We start from the raw sequence: 27,362 nt of genomic DNA on the forward strand, positions 1-27,362 counted from the left end.
CCGTTGCAGCTTCCCACTACATTACCCAACCCAAAATGCAATGTGAATAGAACAAAACGTTTTATGGTCAAATATGTTTTAAGGAATTAAACGATGGCTTTCAAGTTGAAATACATCGTACCAACTGTCAAGTGTGGTGTTGGCAGCATCATGCCGAGGGACTCCTTTCTTACAAGTTAACTTGTTGCCTTCATTGCACAAAGTAGGTGCAGTCAGTAGGTCTACTCTTTGCAGCTTCACTGTCCCCAAATGCTGGTTCCATATATCAAAACGCCATAAATACAGCATTAACAATCATGCTTGTCACACATTCCTGTGATCTATTTGTAGATTAATCATTTAAGACACTTCAGTCAAGATCTTAGGGAAGGAAATACGTACAATAATGGTCACAACACACATTTTTATTCAACACAGAAAGATTCTGCCATGCCATACCTTTTGGTTTAAATGGCGACTCAATTAATTCAAGTAAGGATGTTCAGAATTGTGCTTAAGTGCACAAAACAATGAACAATATTAGAAATGCAAGTATTATATTAGCTCTTACAACAATGTTAGAGATGCACTGCTCCATTTTTTTTATTTGCTGAAAGAGATTTCCAGTCCTGTCAAATGAGGTTTTCCTTTTAGAGCACATTCCACCTCACCTGTGTCCAGTTTGTTTGGATTCAACTTAATGTAACAAAAAGAAAATATGCTGAAAAAATTAGCTGCTTTGAGCCCAAAGGAAAACAAGATTATGACAAGAGTATCCTCATTTATACATTTGCTTAAACCACTTTAGTGCAAGAAAGGACCTGGTATTTGTTGCCACGTTGACAGACCAAAAGACAGTGAGACTTTTAAAGATTGATACATATAAGGAAAAAGAGAAAAATGAGATTTTTCAGTATTTTACTTGCTGATCAAGTACTTACTGACTAGTTATAGTCACTTTGAAGTTGACAGATGCATCCTTATATTAAGTACAATACATCACTTAACGATTTACATCAGACACCTATAAAGAGCTCCAGAAAATCAAAAACTAACATTACCTAAAGCTGTTAATGAGTTTTGTAAGTTTAGAATAAATAAACAAAACGATGTAAAGTATAGAAACACATCCATCAGAATATTGTGGACATTTTCTTATCTCTTCGTTTCTTATTTAACTAACAGCGATTTCCAGTAAGACGTTCAGTAACCCTGTTATCTGCTGGAGTTGGCATCACTGATTTAAGAAAAAAATCCCCAAAGTGCTTACAAATAGATATTTCCCTTCACCCAGTAACAAATGCTATGCTAAAGTGTTGCATTCAGGGCCACCTGGTGCTGCTTAGCTGTGGCGCGTTCACTGACTGAACATGTGAAAGTCTTTTATTAGTTCTTTGTTTAAAGAGACTTCACCAATAAAGCTGATTGAGGAATTTGATGTTGACACTCAACTCACAAATTAGTGACACTTTGAATTTAATAGCTAACAAATACTGCATTCTAAACAGCTGTTTGCTAAATAAATATTAAACACACTAATACTGCTATTATTTATTTGCAACGCATCGAGCTAACCTATGTTTGATCTGCAACACAATCATTGGACCTTTCTGCATGTCCAGTTTAATTTCTTTCTCTCTTTTTTTGAGAATGTTGAATGAGGAAGTTATTTTGGGTCCGATGCACCTTGATGAGTGTTTATACATGTTTATTTTTTATGCCCAAACAGTCACTCATGCCTATCAGGTCCACAGACAAGCATTTTCTCCATGTTTTCAGATCCAATCACAAGCTTAAAGGAGACAAAGGGTTTTATTTCCTGAGTCTCAAGTCTTCTACTATTGTGACTTTAGTGTGATTTGAGTCGCCATCTCTGGTGGCTTGTTTCTAAGTCCAGGCTAAAATCTTAGCCTTTCAAATTATATTTTCAAGTGTGCTAATTTGCCCAAATTCTCATTTTAATTTTTAAATCTCTGTTTTACATAATGGTTGATTTTATTTTGTTTTGATTTCCTTCATTTCTGAATTCCTAAGTTCATATATTATCACATCTCATTTATTGTTGCTGTTAGAAATGACGTACGGCAGCTTGGACAGTCTGACCTGTATTTAAGTTAACTATACAAATACCTGCTTCTACTTCAGCAGTGACATTTTTAAAAAAAAAGTTTCTTAAATTAGTCCCTTTTTCTCCTTTTGTTAGAGCGTTACATAACAGAAATAAAAGTGTTTTTTTACACTTATATTCTCCCATCTCATCTTTCAGATACGTGTCATCAAGTTTTCATACCCCCCTCATCAAGAAATGTATACAAACAGCTTCAAATTTCTTAAAAAAAAACCAATCACAAATTCTAATTTACTGTGGATTTTCACGCAGGGTCAATATAAAACATACAGACTCAAATTTATACACTAATATTTGGCTAAATGTCTCTTAGCAAGTTGCCCATCTTTATTTTTTGAGCTTCTGGTATAATTATGGTTGGATATTCAACCATTCATTCAAAAGTCTACACCTTTTCAGCAAAGAGGCTCAAAATTCAGAATGAAATGTTGATGTGTGTTTGAGAAAGATGTCTTTTTAAAAGAAGCGTACGAGGTCCAAGTGTCAACCATCTCTCCCAAACTGGTCCCTTCAAATGAAAGAAAGCTAGTTTGGATGTTTGGGAACAACCCAAGAACCAATGAGGTTCATACCTGCAGTGAACTGAGAAACTGCGGCTTTACTGCTGGAAATGTTCACAGTGAGGTCAGTTTTATATCAACATGGACCAAAAGGGGTGGTGCTCCAAAAGGGACAACATCAAATTTATCTGAAATGGTCAGACTACACCAAGATTGAGCTGTTTGACCACATTGAGAAGTTCATTATTGGACCAAAATGAACCATAGATATCTGATGAACTGAAAGCATACAGGGAGAACGCCACCCCTGCGTTTATGACTGGGTGGGCAATGATGAGTGACTGGAGACAGCTCGTGGCGGTCGTAGCATCATGCTGTCCCTATAGACCAATTGCCCTGCTGCGTTAGGGGAAAATGGAGGGAATAATGAAGGACATTAACCATCAACTTCTTCAAGTTCCCCTCAAATAAACAGCTAGCTGGTTTAAACTTGGGCTCAGTTGGTTGTTGCAGTGTGACAATGACACCGGACGTTCGTCTTCTGTAATAGCCCTGACCTCAGGTTTGAAAGAAAGAAATAAAAACCTACCAAGGCAACCATCCGGTTTAGATAATGCTCACCAGTTCTGCATGGAAACATGGTCAAATATCCAATCAGAAATAAACCAGAAGTTTGCTGATGGTTTTTCTGCAGATACCTAAACAGATATTAATGGGAGTGTACTGTTGGAATATACCTGAGCCTGTATGTATGGGAGAAAATCCACAGTAAACTCAAACATATGGGCTGTATGTTGTCATTAAAAGTCAACCAAACCTTTAAAATAAAAAAACTAACAAAAAAACAGAACAGTTTAAAAACAACATTGAAAGAAAAAAAACAGTCCTGCAGATGAAGGGTGGATGCAAACTTTTGAGCAGGGCTGTAATTTAAAGCAGATGTAGTTATACACCTTTTTTATATTAAAATAAATTGCTGGTAGGAGCAATGATGCAAAAGAGATAGAAGAACATAATCCAAATGTCCTGTATGTTTTTCTTTTCTTCACCTCCATAGAGGTGCATGTGGAATCTAGATGGCGCTTTCATCACCTCCTTTCTTCCTCCTGTCTCGAGCTCGAAGCAGAAGGAAGGCACAGATGACTAAGAGGAGGACAATGAAGAGGAAGAGGAGCGTCCCCCATGCTCCCAGGGTGAGGGTTTTCCTCACCCCGACGCTTTCCGCGGGTAACAGACTGCTGAGAGTCAGCATGTAGCCCAGAGCCCAGCCCATCGACGTGTCCCCCACCTGCACAGACACAAAACACAGAAGCTTCAGGCATACCCTGCTTCTCCTTAACGCTGACGAATGATGCTTTTTTCAACATTGTTTACCTTCTTCTGAAAGGAAATGAGAGGGAACGACGCGTCATCAAAGCCGTATCCTCTCACAAGGAGAGTTTTGATGAACACAGAGGAAGCGCAGTAGTTCTGCAGACGAGGCCTTTCTGCCGGAGCCAGACTGAGCAGCTGCAACGAGGAGTTGACGTTAAAAAGTGAGGCATCTGTGGAACAACCTGAACCACCAGCACTCAGCAATAACTATGTTCACATGGACAAAAGAGATCAGAATAAAGGGCCGATCGGAATAAAAATGCGTCGTGTAAACAAGTAAATCGGAATATTGTGATCAGATTAAGCTCAGTCGGAATAAAGATGTGCCGATTGATAATCCGATCTACATGCATGTAAACGCTGGTCTGGATCAAGTTATTCCAAATGTGGCAAACTGACCGGAGTGTGCGCTCGCAGTAAACGTGACGTGTGTCCACATTGTTGAGTAGTGTAAATACGTCGGGAAGCAAAACTGGCTCCCGATACAACCTTTCTATTAGAAACATTAAAATGTTTCTAATACAAAATTGTTATTTATTCAGTAACAATTCAACAGTATTTAGAGCCTGGTGCAAGTCCAGCCTGGGCTCTTGGAAGACAAACAAACTATAATGAACACTGCTGCTTTGTTTACTATTTTTTGTTGTTCAGCAAAGATCAAAGTTCTTCTTCTTCTGTGTTTTTTTTAAGGAAATATGATAATTGCGCATGTCACAATGGTTCTGAATAAAGCCAAATGCATATAAACACACATTGTGATCATATCAGTTGATTGTGTGCCCATTTAAACTCTACAATCCGACTGTTTTTTTTGTTTTTTAATACAAATACATTTCAGTCTGAGCGTGAAATTTTGTGCATGTAAACATACCTAATGAACAAGAAATGACAAGCTGCTTATATATCTTAAACACATTGCAATGATTATTTGAAGATTTGCATTAAAACAAAAATCCTTTCTGGCTAGAACCACCCTTTTTTAATCCACATCTTAGTTTCAACAAAACCCAAAGACCCCCACCCGGGACTGTTTTGTCTGCACACGCGCTGGGAGATGAAGAATGGCAGAGGTAAGTCTTTACCAGAAAACAATGAGTGTTACTTAAAGAAGCAACAAGCAATTTTTTACCACTAGGTGGAGATTGAGCACTGTCTGTAGACCAAAACAAGACGTGTAATAAGCCACGCCTCTCTCCACCTCACTCCAGTGCTCAGGTGCCCAGTTCCCCTTATCACCCATCGGCTCCTATCCGCATATTTGCAAAAGATAAATACACAGCAGAACAGCCTCACCTTTCAGAGGAACATGTCTAGTGAAGAAGTAGGTAACTCATAACTTTATAATGCTTATAGCAAACGGTTTGATCCGATGGCCGTGCTCTCCGTCATTTTGTGCCTGATGGGGCATTTTATGGGCAGGGAGGGGGCAGCTGTTCGCGTGCACGTACGAGCATGGGCAGCCGGCCCGGCTATGCAAACAAGAGGTTGGAGAACAGCACAGAGTGATAGTGTGTGACGTTTAATCACAGTCCATCTAAAAAGGGATTTTTAGTTCCTCACAAAACTATTATTTTAGTTTGTTAAAATAATAATCTAAAAGTATGAAATTTCACTTGTTGCTCCTTTAAAACATTCGCTTGGATGTTATGCAGTTAAATTCAGTCTAGAGAAATACTACTTAACTCGAATTGTTTTTTGCTGAATGCCAAGGCGAGGCCTTTTCACTCCATGTGGAGACACGCCCAGAAAACAATCACACCCTCCAACCAAACAGAATAAACTACATGAAAAACCCAATTGCTGTTCTCCGCATATGCATTTTCACAAACAAACAGTTAGCAATATGCTATCTGACAGCGCCATCGGTTCGTTGTCACAGTGCTGTTTGCTCGACCCGACGTCTCTGGATTACCTGACTGTATCTCATGGCGCACAGCGCCTCGGCGGCCTGGTCCAGCAGCTGCGGGGTGCTGACTGTGATTCTGGTGATTTGCCGCAGGAAGGAGTGAACGTAGAAAAAAGCAGAGAACGCCTGGAGACGAGAAGAAGGCAGACATGCAAAAAATAAATGGGTTAAATCAAAGCAAGCAAATTATGACTCACCAATGTTCTTCTGTGCACCTCAGGGCTGAACGGAGCTCGGTTCAGCTCCACCAGGACTTGAATATTTTTCTAGACTTACACGGCTGACTGGTCCCTTCATCTTGTTTTAAGTTAACGCACGTGCATAATGCATGCACCTCAGTGCATTTTTAATCTGCAGCTTGAGGGCTAATAGCGTCTCACTTGCTCCACAGAGGGCTGCGTGGCTCTTAATTTTCCTGCCAGGGACAATCAGTTTGTAGACTTTGCTTGTTGCTAGGCAACTGATCTCGGTAATGAAACGGTGCGGATGAGGTCTTTAAAACAGTAATTAAAAAAAAAAAGAAACCCACGCAAACACACCAGCTGACTTCTCCAACGGAGAATAAATGTGTTTCAAATTATAACTGCTTTTCAGAGTGAGATCACGATGACAAACTTGTTTTAAGGCTTTTCGCACACCTTTACCTGTCGTACAACAACCTTTCCTTTTTGCCGTTCTTACCATGAAGCTGCCGGTGATGTTTGGTTGGAAGACTTTGTCAAGCGAACACTGCGAGAAGGGACAGCCGTCGAAGGAGAAGAGCACGGACACGTTGCCCACGCAGTGCTCGTAATGTCCGCTGCCTTGCAACGTCAAGCCGCTCTCGGGGTTGTAGGAGTCGGGTTTGTCCCGCGCGGTGCAGGGTGAGCTGAAGATGTCGTCCATTTTCAGTGTCCTGCTGTAGTCTGCAGGGTAGCAGGGATGAGTGACCACCTGAGAGTAACCCTGAGACTGAAAGAGACAAAGAGAGGCTTTATTCCTTCGGGAGAAAGTCAATAAACTATTGGGATTAAAGTAACTTCTGATGTGGAAGGGTCAGACTGAACTTTAGGATTACAAGAAATACACCAAGACGATATGGATAACAGGAGGCCTAGTGGCACTTGTGTTTTGGAAAGGGAATAAGTTCTCTGGTTCAAATCCCACAGCCTGCCTCTCTGGGTCCCTGAACCAGACCCTTAGCCCACTGGCAAAGTGGCAGCACAAGGCTCCCTAAGGGAATGTGTTAAATGCACATTTCATTGGAATATATGTTGCATTTACAAAGACTATTAATATCTTCTGTTGCTGTTGCTCACATTGTCCAGCAGAGGGTGCTGTAAATTCTAACCTTCCAGTTGTAAACAGGATCCAGATCAGTAAAGCTGCAGGATTGTATTGTAACAATAACACAGAACATGTGTTATTGAATACATGCATGATGTCGATGTTTTATTAATACAAGAATTTAGTTCACAAGCTTAAATGTATTGTGGAGGATCGACCCATACAGGCTCCACCTGTATTCACCAGAATATGTTTGATGGTGCTAAAGTTTCTAGAATGTTTTTAGGGCCAATGCCTGATCATTTCAGATTGCTGATGATGATTCCATCCAATTATTAGTTTTAGCTTTGGGGACATTAAAATGATTTGTTTTCGCGGCACTCTGTGGACTACTTAAGAGTGATGGCGACGTTTGAGGAACTCGGTGAGGATCTAAGAAGAACAATTTGAGATTTAAACCAGTTGGAAAAGTCTTTTGGGGCCATTTAAAAAAAACTACAGGTCACCTGCTCAAACTTAACAAAATTGTAAAGAAGTACAAGTTAAGTCTGTCACCACTTTGTTAAGCTCTACAGGAAAACTTAAACCTTACCCCCTCAGATGTAAGAAAGTTGGCCAGGATGTGCGGTTTGGTCAGGGTAAGGCAGCAGTATGCTGCAGGCCTGTTTTGTTGTACTGGTGCATTGCACAAGTACATAGAATAATGAAGAAGGACCACATCTATTATTTTTTTTTTCACCTTAAATCAACAGCTAGACAGCTGGTTGGTACAAATAATCAATGACGGAACAGATCAAGCAGGCTACCGTTAAGCTTCCAGACTGGCTTCCCAGAATCCTCAACCTCAGCCTAATCCAGAACTGGGTCTGTGTTAGGAAACCCCTAGACAAGCACTGAATTTCAGCCTGTCTGAGCCAGTACTTTGCAGAACTTCCTTTCACTGCAAGTACAGCTATAAGTCTTTTTGGGGTATGTCTCTATAAGCTTTGTACATCTGAAGAATAAAATCTTTGCAAAATGGCTCAAACTAAGGCAGACTGGATGGAGAGTGTTGGTGGTGAACATCAGCTTCCAGCTTTTATCACTAATACTCAGTTTTATTTAGGTCTGGACTTTGACGAGGCCAATCTAACATAAATTTTAAACTAAACCATTTAGGAACATATCTGTTTTCAGCCTCTAACAGGTTTTCTTCCTGGATTGCAATGCATTTAGCTCTATCTACAGGTGCTGGTCATATAATTGGAATATCATGAAAAAGTAGATTTTTTCCCCCTTAATTCCATTCAAAAAGTGAAACTTTTATTATACTTTTATTATACTAATTCATTACATTTCGAGTTAGATTTCAAGTGTTTATTTATTTTAATTTTGATTATTATAACTGACAACTAATGAAACTCCCAATTTAGTATCTCACAAAATGAGACTATTGTGAAAAGGTTCAATTTTGAAGGCACTTGGTGCCAAACTCTAATCAGCTAATTAACTCAAAAGGTCATTGTTGAAGAGGCGAAGGGTAGTTGTCAGTTTTAATCATCACATTTAAAAGAAATAAACAAATGAAATACATCAGTCTGTGTGTAATACATGGATATAATATACAAGTTTCCCTTTTTGAAGACAATTACTGAAAGAAAAACAAAATTTTCATGATATTCTAACTATATGACATGGACCTGTGCTGTATCTTCCCCCCAACGCTGACCGGCTTCCCCACATCATGATGCTGACGCCACCATGCTTCACACAGGTAATGATTACGGGAGTTCTGTAGGCGCCTCGTTGTGCTGGATATTATCCAGATGTGTCATAATAACTGAAGTTAAATACAAATTGACATGCATATCATTTTATCATTGCATATAATGAATCATTTTATGTCACCTTCATAATGCACTACTTTCTATCGGTCTTTCACATGAAAACCCAATAAGATGCACTCAAACTTGTGGTTTGTAGTTCAGGAATACAATTCAAGGCTCTATATTTGAGGGTATATTAGTTAATTTTTCTGACTTATGACCCATTTTTGTATTAATTAGAGCAAGATAGTAAGAGCCAATTTAATTTCCCTTTGGGATCAATAAAGGATATTTGAATTTTGAATTCAGAGCATTTGGATCTGCGAGCTTGCCTTCACGATGTGAGCCAGCAGTCTCTTTAAAAGCTGGTCCTGGCCATAGCACAGGAAGCTGTGGGTGTACAGGGAGTACTCGTGGACCATAAAGACGCAGCTTCATCATGTCCCGTTCGTCCTCCACCGCCTCCTCAGTAGCGAACGTTATCTGTGTGGACGCTCCGCCTAAATCGAGCGCCCCCACCGTCGGTCTCCCGGGGCTGAACCAGCGCCCGACGAACCCGTACTGCACAAACAGAGTCAGGAAAGAAAATTCAGCGTAACACCAATGGGCTTAATTATTTTCTAAAACAGTTTCACAAGAAATTTGTTCCTGTCTGAGGTCAAAATCTCCACATGAGGTACCTTAATGAAGTTCTCTAAGAGATAGTTGGCGGTGACCCAACCGTACGCTCCCTCCTCCTGTCCGCTCAATATGGCAGCTCCGCGGTAGTCGAAAGGGTACGACTTGACTTTCTGGCCCACCTCTTCTAGTATCTGACTCGACTGCGTTGGATTGGAAATACTGAAAGAAAAGCCCCTCACTGAAATATAAGCTCACATCAAAAAGAGCTGTTTGGCATCCTTTAAAATTAAGAAAAATCAAAAAGAACTGGAATATTAAACTTTGCTATCATTCCAGTATGGACTGGTGCTTATTTTGTTTTAAGACTTCAATTAAAATCTGAAATGTAACACATTTTGTGATACAGCTGGAAATTGTGTTACATTTCCAGCTTTTCCAGAAGTACACACATTCAGCAACATTGAGAAGAGTTGGAAATTGCATGAACATGTAACAATAGTTACACACATCGGAATATCCCTCCATTTGTCTTTAGCAATCATTTATATGTTGCAAAAAAACCTAACGTTGCACACCATCTGCACGGTGAAACATGGTGGTGGCAGCATCATACTGTGGGAATGATAATCTTCTGCTTTTACTAGAAAAAAAAAAAAACAACCCATAGAGGATAGAAGTTTACCGAAAATACTGCACAACATTTTAAAGACATCAGCGACTTACTTTACATTTTTCTTACAAGCAGAATTTCTAGTCACTTTTTAAAGTGGTCCTGATCTGGTTTTCTAAATGCCTTTTAACGTTTTTCTTTGGACTTTGGCTGCCTAATCAGAGGTGGGTAGAGTAGCCAAAAATTGTACTCAAGAAAAAGTAGCACTACTTCAACATATTTTTACTCAAGTAAAAGTAAAAAGTTGTCAGCCAAGAAATTAGTCAAGTAAGAGTAAAAAGGTATTCAGTAAGAAGGATACTCAAGTACTGAGTAACTAATTATAACAGCTGATGATTTAATATTTCAGACAAAAATATAAGGTTACGTGAAAGTTCTTGTATTTTAAAGACAAAAGAGACACTAAAGACACTGAAGACAAAAGAAAGACTTTTTCAAATATGTTTTCCCCATTTTAAACATGAAAGCAATACATACAGCAGGTAATGTATATACAGTATGTTAGAACAGTACAAAGTCCTTTCCAGGACAATAAATACTGTTTACTGTACATTCATCTTACCTCCAAATGGCTCAATGAGCTCAGCAGATAGAAAATAACATTAAGATAACAAAGCTTATGTACAAATAAGGAGTCTCACTTTAACATAAACCCTAGGTTTTTGTCTCGCTGGTGTATTTTTGGTTAAAAAAGTCTGTTCTTTATTCATAAAGTCACTGGCAGTGGTTAGCGTAGCCAGAGATTTTACTCAAGTAAGAGTAGCAACACTTAAATAATAATATGACTCAAGTAAAAGTAAAAAGTACAGTGCAGTAAAACTACTCCTTAAAGTACATTTTGCTCAGAAAATTACTAAATTAAATGTAACTGAGTAAATGTAACTAGTTACTAGCCACCTCTGTGCTTAATGTATTATTTTCAATGCTGTGAGCAAAGAATAACATCTCAAAAGTATAAAGACAAAGACAAACAAAGGCAACACTGACTGCTGGGTCACACAAACACAGACAGAATGACTCACTTCAGGATTCTCATGCCAGCTGTGGCCCCCAGGTACACGGGCGTGTTCTGGTGTCTCTCTTTGGGAATATCCTTAACAGCCTGATCCAGACACGCCTCTAAGCTCCTACCTGCTGCTCCGCTTTGGCCCGCGTAGCTAGATATTCCCCCACCTTGATGAAAGTTGAGCAGAGAAACATAAGAAAAAAAAACAACATCTAATTACGTTACCTGGTATCATCATATTTGCAAAAAGCTGTGTCAGGTTATGTCACGTCTATAATTTTGTCATTGATAAGATCTGTTTACACTCCTAGGGCCAGACGTGCTGGTTACAATCCCGTCTACCTGCACAGGTAGTCGTTTGCAGACCCTTTCTGCTGACTAGAGCTTTTTCAAATGCTCCACCAACCAGCAAATATTATGCTTTGATAAAGTGCCTTAAATATCACTTGAGGATGCAAACATCAGGAAAACTGGCTGCTTCTCAATGAAAAGCTGTAGATTAAGGTGCTGAAATGTGAAAACTCTGAATAAAAGTAATAAAAAAGAAAGCAGACTTGGGTTGTTAAAGATTTTAGATTTAAATTATATTATTTCATGGCATATAGTTTGAGCTTAAACATAGAAATATATTAAGATCTTATAGTAGTTTCTTTTTTTTTCTCCCTGACATTTTGATGCAGAATCTTTGTGGCAGTTGGATCTGTCTCCCTGTAGGTCAGGATTATGTCTGAGTTGTATTTGACATGCAAAGCATTGGGTTTAGTGGAGAAGATGCTGATACTTGCCTTCCACATGGCAGTCGCTGTGCTGGGTGACCACACCGGTGCCATTTTGCTTATCTGCAGGCCACTTATAAATATACAAAGCTGTGTGGGAAGAACCAGCATCCAGGACAATTCCATACTGCAGGGGATAAAAGAAGAGACACAATAAAGAGACAGCTACAATAAAATATTAAAATATAAATCTCAAGAGGGGATTTTGAAACTGGGTCCAGCCAGACCAGATATTTTATAGTCTAAGGAGATGGACTGATGGATGGATGGATGGATAGATAGATGATAGATGAATGGATGGATGAATTTCAAGGATGGATGGACAGATGGATGGATGGATGGAATTAAAGGATGCATAGATGGATGGATGGATGGATGTAAAGGATGCATAGATGGATGGATGGATGGATGTAAAGGATGGATGATGGACCGATGGATAAATGATATGGATGGATGGATGGATGGATGGATGGATGGATGGATGGATGGATGGATGGATGGATGGATGGGTGGGTGGGTGGATGGATGGATGGATGGATGGATGGATGGATGGATGGATGGATGGATGGATGGGTTTTTGGGGGAATGGATTGGATGGATGGATGGATGGATGGATAGATAGATAGATTGATTTAAAGGTTCAGTGGATTGGATGGATGAATTTACAGGATGAATGGATGGACGGATGAATGGATGGAAATAATTTAATGTACTAAAAATAAACAGAAACAGCATTGGAAGAAGAGTCCCTCACCTCCCCATGCCAGATGCTTGAAAGTGATGGCATGACATACTTTTTGTTTAATTTGGCTAATATTTTTCTGCCAATATGGGTACGCTCATACAGGGTAGATATTTACTCCACAGATGAACAGCTGGAAACTAAATATGGAAAAAGTGAATAAAACTAGAAGGTCACAGCAAAAATAACCCAACTATCCTGGCAAAACCAAACATTGTGAATCCACACCCCTGATCCAAATTAACACATACTATTCAAAATGAGAGTGCATCAAAAGTAACTTACATACATATACTTCAAGGTTATGCAGGACTTAATGTTTCACAAAACCTCTTTCTCACATTTAACATGCATTTAGCTGTCTGTCTTGAGACACTGAGTCTCATTGGATTAACCTGTATAAATAAAGGATTAATAATAATAATAAAAAAACATTATCAATACACCAACTTACATTGTAATACAGGTAACAGTATTTGGAACTTATTTTGAAGGAACTTTTAACCTCCACTGGAGGCTTTCATTTAAAAAAGAAGGTTAAATGACAACACAAAACAAAGGATGTGTATTCAGTAACAGTATTTGGAACTTATTTTGAGGGAACTTTTAACCTCCACTGGAGGCTTTCATTTAAAAAAGAAGGTTAAATGACAACACAAAACAAAGGATGTGTATTCTTTGTATTTTGCAGGTTTTGAAACACCACCTTCTGAACTAAGAAATATTTTTGATGAAACCAAAAAGCCAGGTGAAGACATTTTAAAGTGACCAAGATAAAAGCAGTTTTTGCAGGTACAATCTAGGGTTTAAAATGAAAGATTTCCACAAGATGATTGTGCCGTTTTTAAGGCTGATTAAATAAAAAAATTAAATATAAATATGTATGGACCGCATGTAAGAATCAGATATAATCCACCCCCCATAAACAAATCCTGTTTTTCAAACATGTACAGACAGTAATGCCATGTGCAGAATTTAAAACACAGGAATACTCTTGCACAATCATGCACCTCTAAACACATGACCTCTAAAATATATACAAGTGTATCCGCAAGTGTACGTATCTCATTTCTGATGTGCAGTCAGCTGTAGCAACCTACTTAATGAAAACACAATGAGCTTTCACACTCTGCTTTGTCCTTTCACCCGTTAGGAAAAAAAGGGAATTTGTCTTCCTGGAAATTGTAAGAAAATCCTTTTTTTGCTGTGTTTTTAGTGTTTGTGTGTGGCCAGTCTGACTAACAGAGCAGCTCTAATAAACTTCCAAAAAGGAAACCATGGGATATCAATCTGGCCACATAATTAGGATGGAACAAATGGGTCAAGACGTGAGCCAAACTGTGAAGAAACACCAGTCTGAATACGAAAATAGCCCTGCCGAAGGGTCTCATGTCTCTAAAGATACAGTTTTGTCAACAAAATTGAGAATATCTATCATTCGTTAAGTTAGTTATTACCTTGGTCTCACATTTGCTGCCATTATCACTTACAGGTAAAGTTCCTGTCATTTAAACAAGTCAGTTGTTTATCAGTAATTTTGTTATGATGTCACAAAAATATGTTACTAATAATGGTTTTATTACTACAGGCTAACTACACACTGGCCACACCTGAAATAGGTAGCCTACTGATAAGGATGAGTCTCTTTTAGCCCTCTCCTTAGCCATGTAAGAAGAAATTCAATCAACCCACCAAGCATTACTATATTTTTCTGCATCCATGTGACCGAGGAGATCTGTGGCACCTGTGTTATGTACAGAAACACGTATGCTAGCTTTGCACACGGTGCACTCTGCAACCCATTTGTCCCGACCAGGGCAGTACGAGAGAAATGTCTTTTGCGATTCGTCTGCAAAGCTTCATTTTCGCTTTGACAGCATGCAAACAGCAGCTCAGTGCTATTCATTCTGTGTGGGGCATAGTACCACTCAAGGTAGCAGTTTGGTGATGGCGTCACATGATAGACAGGCTGTCAGATTCCATGCATTGTGCAGTCATTATAAGTACATGGCCATAGCTCTCAACTCTCACGCATTGACCGTGTGACACACGCATTTCACTAACTTCACACGCTCACACGCAACACATGACATTTCACACGCAAACATGGCATTTCTCACGCATAAAAATCACAAAGCCCATCTGGGCTGCGGACGACAAAACTCCGCCTTCTGCTGAGCTGTTTCGGCTTCTTTCACAGCTTGTGGCCATCAGTAATTCCTGCTGCAGTTCATGTTAACAGAGCAGCAGGAAGAGTGATCAGAGTTATGAATAATTTTAGTCTTAACAGTGGTGAAAGTGAGCCGGTAAGGTCCTGTACCGCGTACACAGGAGGGGAGGAGGCGGGGGTGGAGCTGCTGAAAGATGACCGGTCCATTCAGAACCAGTCATGGCTGCACGCTGATCATAAAAACAGTTCTGCTAACCAGATGCAGTTTAAAACGCCACTTGGTCAGTTTATAAGTTTCGTTTTTATTAATTCTGCATTTTGTAACTACATGCACCGTATTTCTGTGCCTCCGCGCTTGCTCCTCTCCCCCCTCCTTTCCCTCGGAGCAGGTGCTTTCTGGGCGTCAGTGCGCCCAGAAAGCACTGACGAGAGCAATAGAGATTTGTCTGGTCAGCGCGGCGACTGACTGAGAAATCTGTCGCTGTGAAAGGTGATGAGAATGTTATAAACTGTAACAGTCTAGAAGTGCATTGAGCTGAAAAGAGGGAGACATCAGCAGCTGGATCGTGCGTAAAGACGCAGCGGGAACCTCTGTGTGCTTCAGTGTTGCTGCTGAGGGGATCATAAAGGCTTGATGAAACTCAGCCTGATTCACCAATCAGGTTATAGATTTACAATGATAAACAACCCATAGATGAATGTGTAACAGTATAATAATTCGGTTAATAATTAAAATCTACTTAATTTTATTCAGTATTATTTGAACAATTGTGTATTATTTATGTTTTAATCCATTAACTGAACAATTAATTAAGTATTATTATTATTAAGTATTAATATGTCTCTTTCTCTTTTTAACACAAGTAATACATGTCTACTTCATTGTCTGGTGGGATAAAAATGAGATGGAGTTGACTCCACCGGCTCTTCCAGGGTCCGGTTAGCCCCGCCCCCAAACAAGCCCCGCCCCCAAATTAGCATAATCTCACTCCTAACTTTTGATAAAAGTTGAGAGGTCTGACATGGCTATTGGCCTCAGGAAAACCAGACATTTCAATTTTCAGGTGAAAAGTGGACATGTCGGGACAGAAGAGGACGTTTGGTCACCCAAGCCTTATCACTGGAGCTTAGCAAGCTACGACAGGGAGCTAACATTAATACTGAAACAAAGAAAGCTACTAGAGGAGGTTAGCATTAGCACAGGGACACAGCTAACATCTAAAGAAACTTACCGCTACCCCTGCAGGGTTACAAATTACTGTAGAAAGTAAGTATTAGCACTGAAAGAACGCAAGCTACAACAGGAAGTTAGCATTAGTACTGCAGCATTACAAATTACTATAGAAAGTAGCACTGAAAGATCACAAGCTACGAGAGGAAGTTAGCATTAGTACGGCAGCATTACAAATTACAATAGAAAGTAAGTATTAGCACTGAAAGAATGCAAGCAACAACAGGAAGCTAGCATTAGTACTGCAGCATTACAAATTAATATAGAAAGTAAGTATTAGCACTAAAAGAACGCAAGCCACAACAGGAAGCTAGCATTGGCACTGCAGAATTCCAGATTAATATAGAAAGTAAGTATTAGCACTGAAAGAACGCAAGCTAAAGCAGGAAGTTAGCATTAGCACTGAAACACAGGGTGTGTGTCATTCATTTAGTTCAAAATACAGCCTTTTCACAAGCATACAAACCGTATGCCAAGGTTGGGGGGGTGGGGGGGGGGGGGGGGGGGTCAAGGTCTGGTGTACGCTTAAATAATGACTTGTTAATTACAGCCCCCAGTTTAGCACATTTTGCTGTTCTCGTGCATCAAACTTAATAGGCAGAACTGCCAAATGTCATGCAACACACGACATTCTTCACATTGAAAAACTACAAAGACCCCCATGGGCTACGAGTGATCTGTTCACTGAAGTGTCCGTTCAAAGAGCAGACTAATCCCCCGCCTTCTGTGGAGCTGCTTCGGTGGCTTTTGTCAAGTATGTCAAAAGCTGAAGCATCTAAATCCTACTACTGACATACACTTCAGTTGCATTTGATAAAAGCATTTTGTGTCTAACTTTAATACTGAATATTCCACATCCTGCTCCCTGAAAGCGTTGCTATGTCTTGTTTTCCTGATTTTGGAATTAGGGCTTTGTAATGAGTTCATCCTACAAGTACTGAGAGACTTAGGATGTTCTCTCCCTCCTTCATTTGTTTAAAAACTGCCACAGCCTTGCTCTGGATTAGCGTCTCCTCACCAGCTGAGCCTTTAAGGTCATCGATTTAGCCAGGAAACTTGTTTTTAACACTTACTTTAAAATTATAACATCTCTAAGCATGGGTTGGAAAGTGTTAACCGCCTACTCCAGTTAACAAAGAGGATATGTTTACAATATGTTGTGCAGCCTTAGCAACTGGAATAAAAGATAACTGCAGATGAGGTTTTTTAAGCTATAACCTGTCAATGGGTTTGACCAATAACCTAAAGCAAAAACAAATCTATAGGGTTCATGTTTTAGAAACATTAAAATAGAATCTATCTATCTATGTGAGTATGTGTTTATGTGCTTCTTCCAGACCGGTGGGCTTTATTTTCAAGTGGAATGAAAAGAGGACATTCCTGTCCATTTCTTGCCAGTGTTATGGGGAAGCTTGAAAGTAGCTACATTATTTGATATTTTGTACAAACAATATTCTCAAATAACATTCACTTTTCCTTCAGCAGCTTCAAGGTCAGGTTTATGATAAAAGCCTTTGGATGGTGCCTTGTTAAGGCCTGGTAAGCTTTGTTTTAGGGGCCTGGAGAGGCAGGAATGAGCAAGGTGTTCTCCCATAGGTTCACAGATTTAGGGGTTAGTCTCTAATGTCAACAACCTGGTGTAAAAGTTTGAAAATCTATTTATTAGAGACAAACTGGAGACTTCCAGGCCGCACTGTGTGTTTTCTCTCATGTCATAACACAGGGATTAAAAAGTAGTGGACAGAATCTGGGAGCTTGTGACGCTGCATTTTCTGTTCATTCCTACAAGACGTAATAAAGTGGTGGTTGAGCAAAAATCACATGATCCTTTTTCCTTTAAGTTCAAAAGCTGAGTTGTTTTTTTGCTGTTTTTTTTTTTTAACACTAGCCCAGATAATATCCTTCTGGCTTTACCAGAAGGAACGTGACAGCGTTAGCTCATGTCCTGGAGACATCTGTGTGGTGGCTATTAAAGCTCTGACTCCAGCCACAGTCTGTGCTCGGCTGCATAATACATTACTGCTATCGCAATATTAGCATGAGAAAGAATATCAATCCCACAATTTGAATGCAATAGTTGTTGGCTAATTTATTCCGAGTGTTTTGTGTGTCTGTTTATTGGATGGAGTCTCATAGCTGCAGATGCTCACACCTGACAGAAATGATACGGTTCAGTACCAAGTTCTGGTACCACAAATGAAAAAAAAGAAAAAAGAGCAGTGATTGAGATGTGGATTTACTACACCTGTAATATTTATAAATAGTTGTGCATCCTTTTCTCATACTGTACCACCCAGGCTCGTGTCCTATGAATCACCCACAAACTCTGGAACAAGCTTTACTTCACGATCCTGTGGTCAGGGTTATGACTGCTGCATACTTTTTCCTTCCACCAAACCTTCCTTTATGCTTAGACACATTACTCTATTAACAGCCAGGTTATGTAGCAATTAGCTTGAATGACTATGTGGCTTATTTATAGTGTCAGTCTGTCTGCTGGACAACTGTCACGTCAGCAGTCTTCACCGTGCTTGTGTAGGCCAGATATAACAGTAATTGTATTAGTTTTATATGACATCTTTTTTTTTTTTGAGAATCAGATTTTTAAAGTTCCATTAACTGTAAGCCATAATCATGTAAATTAATAGATTTAAATGCCTGAAATGTTAAGAGTTGAAATAAACTTTTTGAAGATGTTCTCATTTATGCAGGTGCATGTTGCTGAGGAAAAAAACATTGTTTCCCAACAGGTGGTTTCATGGCTTTTGTCAATGTTGTGCAACAACACCTCCAGGAAAAACTGATCCTTAAACAGGAATCAAACATCCAAGTCACAAATATTTGAAAGCCAAATTTTATATTTTAAAAAGGCTGTGCACATTTGCCTTTTCAAGAGATGGTCATCTAGTCTGCAAATTCTTTAGGACTCAAGTTATTTATTTATCTATTGGTCTATTCACAGCAAAAGGAGCAGAATTTGGCTCTCTCTTCGAAAACACTTGCTGTATTTAGCCAATTTTACTAAATTAATTAAAAGCAGATCTTGGTTCACCAAAGTCTGAATTTGAGTAAAAGTAACTGGATAGATCTGTTTGTATGTAATGTGAAATTACAGAAAATATAAAAAGTGGAGATATTAAGACAAATTGTACCTGGCATTTTCAATAGTTTTAACGTTTACCCCTGATTAAAAATAAGAAGTGTCCCTACTGCCTCAGCCACCTGTGCTGGTGGGCCAAATCATTTTGGTATTAAACATCTGTTTTAAACATTCAGCTTTAAAACACGACTCTTAAACAAATTATCAACCCTGATTAATTTAGTCGGTGTTTGAGTTTCCATACAACACAACCAAAGCTGTGGTTCAAATCATACCAGCGCACGATGCGCCCAGAGGAGCGGACCTTACCATGAACCCCGGCGCGTCCCGGACGTCCTGGGTGGGAACGGTGAGCAGCAGGATGCCAACCAGTCCGAAGAGCAGCAGCGCGATGGGCACGATGGGGAGAGCCATGTAGCGACGGTGAGAAGCGAGCCGCTCTGCTCTGCGCCTTCTGGAAATCTGAGTCTTCACTTCATGCCAGTGAAAGAGGAGCCTGGTGGAGGGACGGTCCGCTCCTCTTTACGCTTCACCTGCTGGCTTCCTGCTGGATGGCTGACATTTTAAAGTCTGACTCAGATTAATGTTCAAAGTCCTGAGCGCAGCCAGGCCCAGTTTCAGTCCCGGTCTGTGGACGGAAACAGCTCCAGGGATACAGGACCAGTCCTCTGGGAATGTCTTTATTCCGCCCCGGGCTGCGGGGAGACGCGGACCTTCATTCAATGGTAAGGTCGGGGGTGGAGCCACTGCTTGGGTCCATGCATGTTCTGCATGGATGTCCTCACTGCACAGTAACAAATGTTTTTCTCTGCTGGATGGATGAGTAGAAACTTGAATTAAACTGGATTTGTTTTTAAATATCTTCAAAATAACATTACAGTCAACGGAAAATTAAAAACAAATAAATTCGTTTTGTTGGAAAAACTAATTAGGAAATGCTGATTTTTTTATTGTGCTTTTATCTTATTTTTTACTGTTTCATTTTAATTTTTTATTATTTTTTTTCTGTACAGCACTTTGTGATTGCTCTGTGTGCGAAAGATAAATACTTTACTTACTTACATTTCTCATATTCTGTTTGCAAAGCACAATTCACCCTGTGACGCCGCTGCCTATTAATAGCAGGGGAGAGCAGTTGCAGGCTGACATTTCAATAAAACAAACAACCACACATTACTGCATATTTTGCCATAAAGTAACCTGATAGATCTGTTTGTATGTAATGTGAAATTACAGAAAATATAAAAATGGGGTTATTAGGACAATTTGTTTTGTCTTCATGTGTGGAAAAAGAAAAAAAAAGAAAAAAAGAAAAAGAAAGCCATAATTCAGACACCTGTGATATATAACAGCCATAGTCCAAAAAAGGTTTTGCCTGAAGTCATGTTAAGAACGCAAACTATAGCTCCCCGAATACACAACCCACATTGTGACAGCTTGTGATGGCAGCTTCATGCTATCAGGATGCATTTCCTAGGCAGGGCCTAATGATAGGAAGATGGCAGGAACTAATTACAAGGCAACCCTGGAAGAAAACCTAAAGGATGCAACAGACTTGAGGCAGTAGTGGAGGTTCATCTTCCAGCAGGACAACAACCCTAAACATACAGCCAGAGCTGCAATGCGTGATTTAGATAAAATCAAATTCATGTGTTAGAAATAACCTGATCAATGTCCAGAATTGAAAACTATTTGCAAAACTTAATAAAAGATGTTCACAGCAGCATTTTCACTGAGCGAGCTGCATGGAACAAACATTTCTTTCTATAAATGTGGAAAAACTTGCAGGGAGACCAAACAAGCTCCTGACAGATCTGCATCTGTTTTTCTGTTCTGAAAAAAAAAGTTTTGAAACAGATGATATAACGTAAAATCAGCTCTGATGAAATAATCCCAGTGGTTTACGTTTTGCAGACAACCAAAGCCTCGCATTGTTGTCATACGTTTTTAGAGGTAGAGGAGGACAACGACACAGTCTGTTGAAGCAGGTTTTGCACGTTAGTCATTAATCCTGCCTAAGTGTTTGGAAATCACAGCGCTGTCTTGTCATGCACACCTGTCGCACCTCCCTTCACTGAAAGAGAGATTTTCTGCAGTGGGTCCACCGAGCTTCAGGGGTTTTATTGGGCTTTTATCTCAGCATGCATTGTTAGTTAAAAGCACACAGAGGTGTGCTGTCCCATGAAAGGGTAAGGAACACCAGGGGTGTGTTTGAACTTTGGCTTCTGTTTTATTCTGCTTTCAGAACGGATAAAAACCATCAGGCGGATATTTTACACCTATATTTTTTGTAATTAGGATTGGTATCTTCAGCAGCATTTTATGCCTACTTGGTTTTGGGTTCTTCCAGAGGAAAATCCTAGGGGGGAGAACGTAACTTGTTCTAGAAACTTGCCAGAAGTTACTTCAAAGGGGCGATGTGGAATGGTTCCATCTTGAACATTAACCCAAACAAAGCATCAAAGAAACACACAGAATGATGCCTGTGCAACATTCTCAGCTATCCGCGTCATCACAACAGCAAACAGCCTTAAATCAGAGGCAACCGGACTTTCGTTCAGTTTCTAAAAACGTTTCAACACCTATCAAAGAGTCTCTCTCAATCCTGGTGACTCGCATTTGAGCAACCTGATGTCGGAGCACTGCTGTTTTAAAGGACATGAGGCCCATCCTCCTAGGCACATTCTAAGTCAGATGCAAATCAATGACCGGTATAATGGCTAATCAGACCATATACAGTATAAATATTTGGCAAAACCAAAAAGGCTACGTTGACTAACTATTCAGTTCCTGCTCTTCAGCAGGAGCTGCTAGTGCAGTCCGATTAATCCTCCACGTGTTTAGTTGCTCTGAGCCTCAGACACCATATATTGTTTGGCCGAGAACTGGTAAAAGCAACAAAAATTATGAATGAAACCACAAAACAGAGGTGATAAATTAGTTGATAAAAACACATAACACATTCAGACCACCTTTCTGTAATGCTAATTCCCGCATACAGGCCCCTGCTGATCAGAGGTAAGCCTACAGTAAGGCAGCGGAGGGTGTGGTCTGAGGGGACCATGGAGGCACTCCAGGACTGGTTTGAGTGATCAGACTGGGACATGTTCAAAGCTGCAGCAACATATGACAACAAGATAAACATTGATGAGTATGCCATGACTGTGTCAGCCTACATAACAAATGCATTGAGGACGTCAGCACCACTAACAACATCATCACCCGGGCCAACCAACGACCTTGGATGACAGAGGAGGTTTGACAAACGCTAAAAGCATAGAACTCAGCCTCCAAGTCTGGTGACAAGAAGGCACTGAGGACAGCGAGAGCCATCAGGTTAGCGAAGCGGAACCACAGTCAGAAAATCCATGGATCTTTTCCACAATGCCAGCAACACCAGGAGCATGTTGCAAGGCATACGGGCGATCACTGAATACAACGCGCCCTCCCCCCTTGTGGGTGAAGTTGATGCTGACTTCCTTAACGGACTAAATAACTTATTTGGGAGGTTTGAGGCACTAAACAGCACTCCAGCAGTGAAAGCTGTCCCCCATCAGGAAGAGGAGGTCCTCCGCCTTGACACTGCTGACGTGTGGAAGACTTTGAGGAGAGTCAACCCGCGGAAGGCCCCAGGTCCTGACAACATACCTGGGCAGGTGTTCAGGGAATATGCAGGTCAGCTGGCTGGTGTCCTCACAGACATCTTTAACACCTCACTGGACCAAGCGACACTGCCAGCATGCTTTAAGTCTGCTTCCACCATCATGATGAAGTGCTTTGAAAGGCTGGTAAAGGAACACATCGTCTCTAGACTCCCTGCAACACTCGACCCGTTCCAGTTTGCCTACCGGAGGAACCGCTCCACTGAGGACGCCATCTCCTCTTCACCTGAGCCTGGCACACCTGGAGGAGAAGAACACCCATGTGCGGATGCTGTTCCTGGACTTCAGTTCAGCGTTTAACACCATCATCCCACAGTATCTGGTGGGAAAACTAGAACATCTGGGCTTTAGCACACACTTTCGAAACTGGCTGCTAGACTTCCTCACCAACAGACCTCAGTCAGTCCGGGTCGGACAGAACACCTCTGATGTCATCACCCTCAGCACAGGCTCCCCTCAGGGCTGCGTCCTGAGCCCCCTGCTGTTCACCCTGATGACACACGACTGCGTCCCCAGGTTCACCACCAATCACATCTTGAAGTTTGCAGACGACACAACGGTGGTGGGCCTGATCAGAGACGACAACGACCAGAACTACAGAGAGGAGGTGGAGCAGCTGGTGTGCTGGTGCAGAGACAACAGCCTGATCCTGAATGTGGAGAAGACGAAGGAGATCATCGTCGACTTCAGGAAGAACCAGCCGCACCATGCTCCACTGCTCATCAACAACTCAGCGGTGGAGGTGGTCAGCAGCACCAAGTTCCTGGGGGTGCACATCACGGACAACCTCACCTGGTCTGTGAACACCAAGTCACTGGTCAAGCGGGCACAGAAGCGCTTGTACTTCCTGCAGAGGATGAGGAGAGCCCACCTGCCCCCACCCATCCTCACGACCTTCTACAGAAGCACCATAGAGAGCATTCTGACCAGCTGTCTCTCTGTGTGGTGTTGAGGCTGCAGCGCTTCCGACTGGAGGAACATGAGGAGAGTGGTGAGGACAGCAGAGAGGATCATCAGGGCTCCTCTTCCCTCCATTAAGGACATTTCATCCCAGCGCTGCGTGTCCTGTGCCTGTAACATCGTCAGAGACCCCTCACAGCTGGCGGGTCTCTGATCCCTCAAAGACCAGCTGGATTTCAACTGAGACATATTTTGAATTCTAGCCTGGGTACGGGCCTTCTCCCACTATCAGAAAACATGACCGTTCGGTTATTCCTTTATATTTTCCTTCTAAGTACTCATAGCCTCATGTGAGCTTTCTCAATCTATGAGTGACCCCAAGAGGTCAAATAGTCATTTGTTAAATTATTCAAATAACAGATCAAAATCAGACACTTTAAGCATTCACAAAGATGAGTGAATCTTCATTAGTGCAGACAGAGTGTCTGCACAACATATCAGATTATTAAATAACAATCAATATCGGCTCACTTATACAATATTTGCTTAGCATTTGTGTAAATTTAGTTTCAGTGATGCATGCATATAAGCTCTAAATTATTCATACCCTAGACAAGTTATTTAAAATTATTTTCATTCAACCAGAAATTTTGCTGCTGATTGGAAATTTGAACGGGCATCTCTCAAAAGATAAAACAATGTAACAAAGTATACGTTTTTATAAAAATTAGTGTATCCATTTCACTTTATGAACTCTAACTCGTTTACTATCATAACCTTTTCCATGAGCAACATGGTGTTAAGCATTTCTAATTGAAATTGGTGCTCCAAATATAACATCACCACACTTCTGCAACAGGTAATTCATTTAAACATAGTGCACTAGCAACTTAAACACAATTAAAAGGACAAATCCCCCCCCCCCAAAAAAAGAGGCAGAATTCTTTAAAAGGCCTAACTCAATTGTTTTTTTACTGCATTTCTCTGTAATTTCTATATGTACACATTACTGCGTCAGTTGTTCTAAAGTAATACAACCAAAAAACTGGTTAGACTTGGTAATGTCAGCATACTTTATTTACAGCAATAAAAACATGATGGTTTAAGCAAGATCTTCACTGAAAAATGTAGGAAAAAAAACAAGCGAATCTTGCTGTCAGGGCTTCTTGTGCATGTTTGTACGTGATTGTGAGTCAGTGCATGCCCGTGTTACAAAACTCCTGTGAGTTTACAACTGTTGTATCAGACATTCTCTGCTGCAGTCGCAGCACAAGTGCAGTTTGACCTCCTCACCTATGTACATTTCATTCAATTTAAGTGCTTCTTCAGACAGCTCAGCGAACTGTACTCGTCAATACCACATACCCAGAAACAAACAAAAACACTATGTTATGTTATTAATACCGAAGCATGCAGGGGCTTAAATGAGACATAAGTAAGCAGCTTGGCTCTACTATAAAGTAAAGTAAAAGGACTTCTGGGGTACAAAGTTAGCATTTCTTGATGAGACATTTGGGGTTTCGCTGTAGTTCCTTGGTAATTCAGCTTGTTTTTTAGAAAAACCTAATTACGGAGACCCCTCAGCATAAAGTGCAAAGCAGTGCCAGACACTAAAGAGGGCTTGTAGACAGCATGTAGATGTTTCTCATCTCCAGAATATGGGAAATGGCCTGTTTTTGCAACTAACCAAGACATACACAGAGGATTCAAATCACTCTAGTCTCTTCGTACAAAAGTTTTGGTTTTGCACGAAAGGCAGAGTGCTGGTTGGGTGAAAAACGTGGCCCTTTGATGCAACCCCTTTTGAAGCTGGAAATGAGAAAGACCGCAGCCGCAGGAGAGAGGAAGAGGAAGGGCGTCCAAGCATAAAAACACCAATCAAATTTTTAATTGATTGTTTGTATATTGTCTCCTCTATATATATATTTATATATATATATATATATGAATATTTAATTTCAAATCAAAGTAGACCTAAGTACTTGAAGCTTTTGCTAACATTTAAATAAGTGCCTTGGGCAAATGAGTGCAAAATTAAGAACTTTAGCATTTAAAGAATTTTCCTAAAAATTGCATTAATCATTGTCATCATTCAAATACATAAAGCTTTTACATTTTCATATACAAGCACACACATGCTTTCATTTTCACCAGAAGACATGAGAAGCCATATGCTTGTTTTAAGTGCCATTGTTCCCAATAAAATGACTAAAAACATTTAAAGTGTCGATAAAAACTCATATATAATTCCTTTTAAAAATAATTCATCTCTAGCACTTTTTGTATTGCACTATAAGTTGTTAGGAAACACTGGATTCTTCTGCTCTATTTTAGCCTTAATTGGAAGAGAAAACATCCTGTGAAGTATTTGCACCAAAAACAGATATATATATTTTTTTATCCCTAAAATGAACCAAACTATACCTGGTCACCTAAAAGCTATGCAGCTGCTCAGGAAAGTAATAAAATGAAACATCAAGCATTAAGTTTATGCGAGTAAAAGGACAAAACAAGGCTAAGTAAGTCAAAGCTAATAAAATACAGAAGGAAAAGATTGTATATGTGGGAAAGATGGGATTTTCTGTGCATGCTTAGCCATCCTAAAAACATCTAAGACCAGGTAGATGATCCTGTTTTTATTGTTTCTTTTTTTGTTTTTCTTAAAAAGGTGCAAAGTTCAGTGTCATCAGCCTCTTCTTCATCAGAGGTTTTCATTCAGAGCTCCGCAGCTTCAGCTGTGAAGGGAAACGTGGAGTCTTCTCCTTTTGATTCATCTCCTCCAACATCCTTCTGATAACCTCTCTCCTACGTGAACGGACCTCAGGGTCGCTCTTTTCTTTCTCTCTCCCTCTCTCTCTCTCTCTCTTTTTATTTTTACACCACGGTGCTGACAGATGGGATCAGACAAGTTGAGCTGGCCCGTGGCATCAGTTGGTGGGAATTGCTGTAAAGGTGAAGAAAAAGATGGAAGCAAATGATGACAAGAAACACATAAAAAGGAGTTATTTATTAAGAAAAGGGAACGTTTTAGCATTTTGTTTTACCTTATTGCTTATAATACTGTAGCAGGAGGAAACTCTAACCCCTCTCAGGTAGAATTACACGGGCTTGCTTGAATTTCACGTGGTAGACCAACACAAAGTAGGGCATCATTTTTAAGCTGAAGGAAAGCTATCTTTTTAAATATTTTTTATAAATAAAATTGGAAAACTGTGGGGATTTGTATTCCACCTCCATAAGACCATTGTGCAATTAATCAATCAAGCAAGCAATCGCTGTGGCACAGCCACAATCCTACCAAGACATGACTAGCAACCTAAACTGACAGGCCTGACTAAGAGAACATTAAGCATGTTGACTGAGGAGGAGCTACAGGGACCCCCTGCTCAGGTGGGAGAATCTTAAAGCAGGACAACATTTTGTCAAATATGGCCTTTATGGAAGAGTGGCAAACACAGGTACACCTTCTGTTCAGGATTCTCCAAGTGAGCAGTTTTGTAGTTGATTATACGTCTAAACAATTTCT

General features: G+C 40.3%; 2 protein-coding genes and 1 long non-coding RNA gene across 7 annotated transcripts in view; 1 reads left to right on the forward strand and 2 right to left on the reverse strand.

The window, feature by feature from the left end:
• Positions 1-566: 566 nt before the first annotated feature.
• Positions 567-19,921, reverse strand: LOC105927413 (ectonucleoside triphosphate diphosphohydrolase 2). Its single transcript, XM_036140066.1, is given in 10 exon segments — positions 567-3,895; positions 3,982-4,116; positions 5,894-6,013; positions 6,569-6,838; positions 9,291-9,374; positions 9,376-9,519; positions 9,639-9,798; positions 11,272-11,422; positions 12,041-12,158; positions 19,584-19,921. Coding segments are annotated over 10 exon segments (1,503 nt in total). The 5' UTR covers positions 19,689-19,921; the 3' UTR covers positions 567-3,679.
• LOC118563910 overlaps positions 19,919-27,362 on the forward strand; it is a 28,670-nt gene continuing 21,226 nt past the window's right edge. Inside the window, exon 1 of the long non-coding RNA XR_004931521.1 lies at positions 19,919-19,999. This is a non-coding gene — a long non-coding RNA (uncharacterized LOC118563910). The remainder of the gene's footprint in view (positions 20,000-27,362) is intronic.
• grin1a (glutamate receptor, ionotropic, N-methyl D-aspartate 1a) overlaps positions 24,886-27,362 on the reverse strand; it is a 66,583-nt gene continuing 64,106 nt past the window's right edge. For all 5 annotated transcript variants that reach the window (XM_036140060.1, XM_036140065.1, XM_036140064.1 and 2 more), the window contains one exon: positions 24,886-26,780. In XM_036140060.1, coding sequence (XP_035995953.1) covers positions 26,607-26,780 — 174 coding nt within the window. In that variant the 3' untranslated portion in view covers positions 24,886-26,606. The remainder of the gene's footprint in view (positions 26,781-27,362) is intronic.

The sequence above is a fragment of the Fundulus heteroclitus genome, chromosome 8 (assembly GCF_011125445.2).
Source record: "Fundulus heteroclitus isolate FHET01 chromosome 8, MU-UCD_Fhet_4.1, whole genome shotgun sequence".
Taxonomy (NCBI): domain Eukaryota; kingdom Metazoa; phylum Chordata; class Actinopteri; order Cyprinodontiformes; family Fundulidae; genus Fundulus; species Fundulus heteroclitus.